Source organism: Eubalaena glacialis, chromosome 18, assembly GCF_028564815.1.
Source record: "Eubalaena glacialis isolate mEubGla1 chromosome 18, mEubGla1.1.hap2.+ XY, whole genome shotgun sequence".
NCBI classification, from domain to species: Eukaryota; Metazoa; Chordata; class Mammalia; order Artiodactyla; family Balaenidae; genus Eubalaena; species Eubalaena glacialis.
In genome coordinates this window covers 58242222-58251331 of record NC_083733.1, presented here as the reverse complement: position 1 = coordinate 58251331, position 9110 = coordinate 58242222, and the positions used below count along the sequence as shown (strand labels likewise).

General features: G+C 55.6%; 1 protein-coding gene across 8 annotated transcripts in view; it reads right to left on the bottom strand.

Moving 5' to 3' along the window:
• Positions 1–715: 715 nt before the first annotated feature.
• Positions 716–9110, bottom strand: part of POU2F2 (POU class 2 homeobox 2) — a 29096-nt gene continuing 20701 nt past the window's right edge. For 3 of the 8 annotated variants that reach the window (XM_061174536.1, XM_061174538.1, XM_061174539.1), the window contains 10 exons: positions 7722–7827; positions 7540–7631; positions 5232–5345; positions 4787–4928; positions 4548–4696; positions 4293–4469; positions 2964–3030; positions 1604–1805; positions 1397–1470; positions 716–1141 (listed from right to left, as the gene is read on the bottom strand). In XM_061174536.1, coding sequence (XP_061030519.1) covers positions 810–1141; positions 1397–1470; positions 1604–1805; positions 2964–3030; positions 4293–4469; positions 4548–4696; positions 4787–4928; positions 5232–5345; positions 7540–7631; positions 7722–7827 — 1455 coding nt within the window. In that variant the 3' untranslated portion in view covers positions 716–809. Of the gene's footprint in view, positions 1142–1396; positions 1471–1603; positions 1806–2963; positions 3031–4292; positions 4470–4547; positions 4697–4786; positions 4929–5231; positions 5394–7539; positions 7632–7721; positions 7828–9110 lie in introns of all 8 variants that reach the window. The other 5 variants (XM_061174540.1, XM_061174542.1, XM_061174541.1 and 2 more) reach the window with 3 other exon arrangements.

Sequence of the window (9110 nt, the reverse complement as noted above, 5' to 3'; positions counted from 1 at the left end):
TCCCCTGGCTGGGGGAGGAAGGAGGTTAAAGCGAGACCCCCCTGCCCGGGCAGGGAGAGCTGGGGGCCGGGGGGGGGGGACACATGACAGGGACACATTCTGTTGAGCACAACGCTAAAAATTCTGTACATCCTTTGGATGAAGCTACTGAATATTTGGTGTAAAGTTGTTCAGGCCCTTTCTCGTTCACCTTCTGGAAAAGAATATTTGGCGGGTGGTTCTGAGCCCACCCCATTAGCCCCAGGCTGTGCCCTCCCTGTCTCGGCTGGCCCAGGACTGAGGGCTGGGGCTGGGAGGCTGGCACATTCTCTTGTTCCTTCTCTGCCCACGCCGCACGCAGCGGGAGGCTTCGCCCCGCAGCCAGGGGCCCGCGTGTCCGCCCTGCCGAGGCTTCTCCGCCCCGGGCTGGGGCTCTTATTTGGTGTCGTAGCAGTGAGAGTGAGCACACTGAGGTCTGGCTCGAGACTGGTTTTTGGTTTGTTCGGTTTGGTGAGGGATTTTTTGTTTGTTTTTGGTTTTCTTTTTTTTTTTTTAATGTTTGTTTGTTTTTCACCTCTTGTTCCTTTGGGGCAGCTGGTTTCTTTGTGATTATTTTTGGTTTTCTTTTTTCTGTTGGTTGGTTTCTTTTCTTTCTTTCTTTCTTTCTTTTTGGTTGGTTGTTTTTTTGTTTTTTGTTTTTTGGTCTTTCCTCCCTTGTCACTCCTGCTCCGAGGACCCTCTGCATCCCCACCAATGGCCTCCGCGCCCTCTTCCCAGGTGGGGGACGGAGGCGGGGGTCAGAGGAGGAGGAGGGGAGGCGTGGCGGGCCCTCACTCAGGCTTGGACCCTACCTCGGGCCCCCCTGGGCCTCCAGGGGTCTGTGCTGCCGCCTCACTGCAAGTGGAGGAGGAGGAGGAGGACGAGGACGAGGACGAGGAGAGGCCAGGAGACTTGCTGGAGATGGAGGCCGCCACGGCCGCAGCGGCTGCCGAGACCAGGCCCACACCAGGCGGGGCGCTGAGCAGGGGCAGCCCGGCGTGGTTCAAGAAGAGTGACGAGGTCACCAGGCCCGGACTCCCTGGGGCCGCGCCAGCCGCCCCCAGCACCAGGTTCCCGCTGCTGTCAAGGCTGGTAAGGGGCAGGGTTCCACCAGAGGCCAGGGCTGGCGGGGAGAGAGAGAGGCTGGGCTGGGGGTGCCTTCCAGCGTCCCACCCACAGTGCCCCCTGTCTTCCCATCTGACCCACGGACCCCCATCAGCACCCCTCACACCTTCCCCAAAGGTGAGATGGGTATGAAGAGGCGAGCGATGCAGTGAGCAGGGGCAGGATGGCATGGCTGGAGCAGGAATGGGATGAGGGCTCCAGGCCCTGGGGGACAGGGCTGGTGGCGATGGGAGTGACATGCGGCAGCACGCACCTTGGATAGTGGCCAAAGGGTTGTTGCTCATGAGGGCTGGACTCAGCCCGGAGCTCAACCCCACCATTGTGCTTCTGCAAGAGGCAAAGCAGAGGCATTAGCGGGGGCAGAGACCCTCCCACAGAACTGGGGGCGCAGCTCCCCACCCTGGAAGCAGCAGCGACCCTGCTTCTCCCCATAGCCTCCTACCTGCAGCTGCCCACTTACCCCGTGCTGGGGTTCAGGCCCGACAAGCCGATAGCCGAGTGGCTGCCTTGAGGGCTGGGATTTGTGCTGTTGGTGGTGGCCGGGGGTGGGGGAGTGACAGAGGGGATGGAATTGAGGGGGGGCACGGCCCCGCCCCCGGCCCCACCCCCTCCAGCTGTCCGGCTGGGGTGGAGGGTCCCCACAGCTGAGGATAAGGTAGTAACTGCCAGAGAGAGACAGAGAGAGGGAGACTTCAGCTTCCACTCATCCTCCACTGAGGTCGACTCCTGCTCGTCTTCCCTGCCCCGTCCCGCAGCATCTCCTCAGTCAGAACACACTTAGGCCTCCTGCCCTTTCTTCTCACAGCCATTTCTCTGTGCCTCTGCCACGGTGACGGTAATCACAGTAAGAGCAGCTGCCACCCACCGAGCCTGTGCCCTATGCCAGGAGCGTGCTCACACCCTGCTTATCCAGCCCTGAATCTCACCTCTGGGCCCCTCTGTACAAAGAACCAAGGGTTTCCAGAAGACAGAGCCCTATGGCTCCCTCTAGAGGCCAGGCACGGGCGTGTGGCTGTGCACACTGAGGCTGAGAGGGCTCTGAGCCCAGCCTGAGACCAGACACCCAGGACAGCAATTCCCGGCTCTGTGACGTCCCAGCTGTGCCTTCAGGTGAGTACCTTCATCTCTCTGGCCTTCAGTTCCCTCATCTGGAAAATGGGGAAGATAATAGAACCTACCTTATAAAATGGGTGTGAAGATTAAATGGGTCAATATTCTTTATAAAGAGTTTAGGCCAGTGCCTGGCACACCCTTACTACTTTATAAACTTCCACTTATTATTTCTTAACCTGGGGAGGGGAAATATGGTGTTTGTTTTTATATTATTCTTACATATGGTGTTAATACATGCCCTACCCCAGGAAGGGGCAAAGGAGGGCTTTGGGTACAAAAGTGTGTGTGAGTGTGTGTGTGTGTGTACACACACACACACACATACACACTCTTCTGTGTATATATTCATGGATATAGCTTCTGTATGTATGTTACATTCACAATAATTTTATAACCGAGGCTCAGAGAAGTAAGGTCACTTCTGGAGTTCACACAGTTTATAAATGCCAGAAGGAGAACCCAAGTACATCACCTTTATCAACCCCGTGCTTTTCTCACATGAGATCATGGAGCAGGTGAAGCCTCAGCTGCTCTGGCAGGGAGGGGTGAGGAGGGGTGAGGCCGCCCGCTCCCCTGCCCTGCCCCGCCCCCTGACCTCCAGGCTCAGCCTTGAGGCCTAGGGACGCCCTGAACCGCTTGAGAACCTCGCGTTCGGGCCTGCACTGTGTTCTCCCGGTACCCCCTCGCCATCCTCTGCCCTCTCTGACCTGTTGTGCTCAGACTGCTGGAAGCTTGGGACAACGGCAGGGTCCCGGCGCCCCCTTGGGGCGTGACCTGGGGAGAGAGGAAAGAAGGCATGGTTAGGCCACTGTCTTCCAGCAGCTCCCATGGTGTTCCCCGTGGTTACAACCCCCGCACCTCTGCCTCCGAGACGGAGAAAGGGGGCTCTGGCTGCAAGGCTATGTTTGTATCATGCCAAGCGCTTTCCATCAGCTTTCGTCACGTTTACCCTAGGTGATCCTGGGGCACAGACAGGAGGCAGTCATTCCCTGCCTCTCCTCTGACACCGTCCAGTTGCAGGTCTGAAGTATGTGTGTGTGTATATGTGAGAGCGCGCAAGCGCACGTGCTTGTGAGGCTCGGGGGTGGGGTGGGTTATGAGGATAAGGCGTGTCTCTGCATCACAGTGTTGCGATGTTATACTGCTTGATTTTCTGGGACCATCCACCAGCCTCCTTCTTAGCCTCCCTGCCTCCAGTCTCATCCTCCATCAACCCCAGAAGCCTCCCTCTAAATGTGACCCAGTCCCTCCCGGGCTCAAAACTCATCCTTAGCGCCTCACTGCCTACGGTTCAAGTTCAAGCGCCTTCAGCATTTGACTTGGTGTCTGGCCCCTGCCCATCCCCCACCCTACCCCCACACTCATTCATAAATAAGCATTCCAGCTCCAATCACACTAAATCGCACTGGAGTTCCTCAAATTGGGCTCAGCACTCTGGCTTCTAGGCTTCATGCACATAGATCCCTTTGCCTGTCCTTCACGAGGCTGACTAACTCTTTATGACTCAGCTCAGATGATCCCCTCCTTCCTTTATATCATTGGGGAGGGGGGCTCCTCTGGGCCCCTTGCTCCTCTCTGTAGTGTCACAACCCTTTCCACACTAGATGGAATAAAGGGATGTCCCAGTGTGTCTGATGTCGAGCAGGCTGTGGACCTGAGTGCACACCCAGGGGTATAATGACGTCCCTGCCAGCGTCTGTGTAGTTGTGAACCTGTGTGAGGGGGGATGCCTGTATCCTTTACCTAATATCCATCCCCGTGCGGCTACATCCTGTGATAACTCTGTGTTTGGCTACATCAGTGTGTGTCGGTGCGTGCTTGTATCCCCCACGTAAGACCACAGTTCCCTGGAAACGGTGTTTCTCTGTGTGACTGTGCCCCACCCCTGTGACAGCCTGTTCCCAAGGGTGACTCTCCCTGCCTCTGTTCTAGGAACTGTGGCCAACAGGGTAGGTTGTGCTTCACACGAGGTGCCTGCCAGGGGGCGAGGGTGTGCCAGAGCTTTGTGGCCCCACCCCTCGAGGGGCTCTTGGTACCAGATGGGGGCTGTAGCTGGCTGGCTTGCCCGGGCTGGGCAGCATGGGGGCCGCGCTGCAGGGGTTGATGCGTTTTTCCTTCTGGCGCCGGTTGCAGAACCAGACGCGGATCACTTCCTTCTCCATGTGCAGCTGCTCTGCGATCAGCAGGATCTCCTCTGAGGTAGGCTTCTGGTTCTGCGGGCAGAGGGCTCGTTAGCCCCGGGCCCATCCTCCCGCCAGCCCTCAGGGCCGCCCGGGAGGGTGGGGCCTCACCGCTAGAAAACTCTTCTCTAAGGCGAAGCGGACGTTTGTCTCGATGCTGGTCCTCTTCTTGCGTCTCCGGCCGGGGAGCCCGTCGAAACCCAGGCTGGGACTGCTCAGCTGGTTGGGACTGGGCAGGCTTGAGTCCACAGACATAGTCTCTGTGTCCGGGAGGAGACGGGGTCATGAGAGGGCGCTTCCCCCGGCCCGCCGCCCGCAGCCCGCCCGGGAGCCCCCAGCCCAAGTCCCACCTGCGTCGTTGAGCCACTTCTCCAGGAGAGGCTTGAGTTTGCACATGTTCTTGAAGCTCAGGTTGAGGGCCTCGAAGCGGGAGATGGTCGTCTGGCTGAAGTCGTTGCCGTAGAGCTTGCCCATGGCCAGACCCACGTCACCCTGGGCCAGTGGGGCGGGGGTGGGGCTGCGTTCAGAGCCGGGCAAAGGGCTCAGCCCCGCCCACCATCTGGCCACACCCCACCCCGCCCACCAGGTGACTGTGCCCCCCTTCACCCCGCCCACTAGGCAGCTACGCTCCCTCCCCCTGCCCACCAGCCGGTCACGCCCCTCACCCCGCCTACCATATGGCTACGCCCTCTACTCCGCCCACTAGATAACTAGGGCCCAACACCCCGGCCACCAGCTGGTCACACCGCCCTGTCACCCCACGCCCACCGCCTGTCCTGCCGGGTGGCCCCAGACCTGCGTGAAGCCCAGCTTGATGCGGCGTTGCTTGAAGGTGCGAGCGAACTGCTCCAGCTCCTCCAGGTCACTGGGCTCCTCGGGATGGGATGGTGGCTCCAAGCATTTGGGGGGCTGCGGGTGCGAGAGGTGCGGGTCGGGCAGCGTGGGGCGGGTCACGGCCTGGTGGGGTGGGCAGGTGGGTGGGATGCAGGACCGAGGACCAGGACGGGGCTCAGCATTGGCTGCGCAGTCCCCCCTCCCTCCCTCCCTGCCGTCCAGCCTCTTCCTGCAGACTCCCCTCCACCCACCCCCAGGTGGCCCCTCCACACTCATTGCCAATCAAGGTGACACTCTGCTGCCCCACAAGGGCCCTCTCACTGCCTGAAACTCTCTGCACATTCCTCTCAGTCTGCAGACTTCATAGGGAGCAGCCATCTCCTTTCACCAAAGGCTCTGTCCCTGAAGCTGGGGGAGGGGTTGGTGGTTTTAGCCTCCTCTCAGGCAGGGAATCAAGGATCAGCTCTGCTACCAAATTGCTGGGTAACTCAAGCAAGTTTCTTAATCTCCCTGGGCCTCAGTTTCCCCCTCTGCAGAATGGGAACAATCATGGCTACTCTACCTACCCCATGGGGTTGTTGGGAGAATCGGGTTAAAAGTGAGTAGGCTGCAAATAAAGTAAAAGTATTTTTAAAAATAGACAAGGAGGGTGACTGGGGGAATTTACAAGGAAGCAACAGTTCTCTCTGGAATGCTTCATTTCCCTAAAAATAAAACATCTAAGTAGGTGGTGGGTACAGGGATGTTGGACGCACAAGTCGTTGATCCGTTATCTAAAACCCTGGGACCAGATGTGTTTTGGAATTCAGAATTTTTTCAGAGTTTAGAAAGCCTACATGGGGCATATATCATAGATAATGTGAACCTCCACCATTAGGGTCAAGGCATCACCCCATATTCGGACATATCAACAGCTGTCAGCAAAGCACAAGTACCACACAAGAGGGATAAAGAAAAGTCACACGCTGCCTCGCATCAGGCCAAGACAGGTTTTGCGGACTTCCCTGGTGGCACAGTGGTTAAGAATCCGCCTGCCAATGCAGGGGACACGGGTTCGAGCCCTGGTCCGAGAAGATCCCACATGCCGCGGAGCAACTAAGCCCGTGAGTCACAACTACTGAGCCTGCGCTCTAGAGCCCGCGAGCCACAACTACTGAGCCCGCGTGCCACAACTACTGAAGCCCGCGTGCCTAGAGCCCATGCTCCGCAACAAGAGAAGCCACCGCAATGAGAAGCCTGCGCACCGCAACTAAGAGTAGCCTTGCGCACAGCAGTGAAGACCCAATGCAGCCAAAAATTAATTAATTAATTAATTAATTAACTTTTTGGGTTTTTTTGAAACAGTTCATATATTTTTTAAAAGGGCTGTTTTAAAAAATAGGTAGGAGGGAACTTTAAAATCCATAATCATGAAAAATTATTATTAAAGTTTAGGACCCAGTGGGAATTCCCTGGTGGTCCGGGGTTAGGACTTCACACTTCTACTGCAGGGGGCGTGAGTTTGATCCCTGGTTGGGGAACTAAGATCCCTCAAGCCCCAAGGCACAGCCAGGAAAAAAGAAAAAAAAAGTTTAGAACCCAGGCAGCAAACTTCAAGAAAGGCCATGGGGACCAGGCAGGAGGACACCAAGGCAGCCTGAAGAACTCACGCCTTCCAGGAGGGGGCCTGAGCTCATGCCGTGTGTACGCAGATCCAGCCTTCCCAGAGCTTATGGTTTGTCAAAAGAAGCTGGGAATCTGGTGTTTTCTGGGAATTTTGTTGACAACTCACTCAATTTTTAAATGAGTGTGGGCCCTTGTTTGCAGTCTCTGGTCTGGGAAGGGGACACGCACTAGTACCCAACAGACCCTCAGGGAACGCCCCCCATTTGGAGTGCTGGAAGAGATCTGAGGCATTCATGCCCTAAAGGCCTGTGAACCCCCTGAAATTTTGTGTTTGTGCACATGTGCATTTTGGGGCAGTGGGGGTCGGATTCAAATAATCCATCAGATTCTCAAAGGAGTCCATGTGCCTGCAAGGGTTAAGAGCCACTGGTCTGGCTGACTCCCCTCATTCTGTAGAGGAGGAAGCTGACTCAGACAGGGAAAGTGGCTTGCCTGGGGTCCCACAGCAAATTAGTAGCAGAGCAGCGCTGGGCCCCAGGGCTCCTGACTCCTATCTTGGCCCCTGTGGCTGTGGGGGGGGGGTGGCCAAATGGAGAGGAGACCCTCACTCACCACCACTCCACGCCATTTGGCCACAGCCTGACGCATTCAGTGGACCACTCACCTGTGTGGGCAGCCCCGCCCGGGGCTGGGAGGTCAGAAGAGCTCCCTGGGTTTGCTGAGGTAGCTGGAATAGATTTGGCGTCGGTAGCAGGCCTGGGGGGACAAGAGGGATCGCACGGGGTGAGGGGGGCAGAGAGAGTTCTGTGGAGGCGCTGGGGAGGCCATCCAGGGTGAGGGCCTTACCTGGCTGACTCTGCTGGGCCTGCGGCAGCAGGAACTGAGCAGGTGGCTGGAGGTGGTGACCCGGCACGAGCACCAGCTGCTGAAGTTGGAGGAGCTGCTGGATGTCCTGGCAGGGAGGGGGGTGGACAGAACGACAGCCTGAGTCCTGGCCCGGCTCTTCCCTCTGCATCGCCTGAGCCCCGGGGGGGTGCGCCACAGGGCAGGCTGGCATAAGGCATAGAGGGATGGAGCATGGGTCACTGGGTGTAGCCCTGAGCTAAGGGCATCCAGGAGGCCGGAGCATCCTACATGGGTCATCACAGGAGGGCTCGCTCTTTATTTACCTTTTCTTTCTTGATGAAATATTTGCCTTGTCCTGTATTCCCACAGAACAAATAGAATCATTTAAAAATGTAAATCAGACCAAGTCTTCCTTCCTTTTAAAACCCTCCCAAGGCAAATTACATCATGTCTGGGATTAGCTTTAAAATACTCCAGCCCCTAGCAGCTGATTAAATTGGTACAGAGACTTTGGAAAACTCTCTGGCACTCTTATGAGTTGAATTGTGTTCCGCCCCACCCACCACCAAAAAAAAAGATATGTTGGAATCATAACCACCCCCTAGAACCCCACAGTGTGACATCATTTGGAGATAGGGTCTTTGCAGATGATCACATTAAAATGAGGTCATTAGGGTGGGACCTAATCCAGTACGACTAGTGTCCATATAATACGGGGAAATTTGGAGACAGACGCACTACAGCTGCACTGAGATACTATTTTTACCTAATGACAGTGCATGACACACTATGTTGGGGCGTGAGGGGAAACAAAAATTCTTGCACATCACTGGTGAGAGGGTAATCCAGCAACGTCTATCAAAATTACCAGTACACATATCCTTTGACTCAGCCACTCCACTTCTAGGAATTCATCTTAGGGATATACTTGCACTTGTGCAGAATGACTTCTCTAGAAGGATACTCCCCGTAGCAAGCAGTGATTTAGCAAACGAGTGGAAACAAGCTGAGTGTGTAGCAGCAGGGGATGGGTGAATGAATTAGGGTAGATCTTATGACAGAATATTATGCGTTCATCAAAAAGATCGAGGACACTCTTTGTCCTGATATGGAACAATCTTCAAGATGTCCTGTTGAATGGAAAGCTCAAGAGGCAAAACAGTGGGTATGATGTGCTACTGTTTGTGTTAAAAAAAAAAAAAAATTATACCCTGGTACCTGCTTGGGTATACATAGATTATACTTAAAAAACGATACCAGAAACTGGCAACGCTATAAACCCTTCTGTACCTCTTGAATTTTGAACATTTACCTTGTCCAAATAAAGGAATAAATACCCAGGTGTCCCACCCCCACTCGCCCAGTAGAGCAGTCACTTATGCCCAGCAT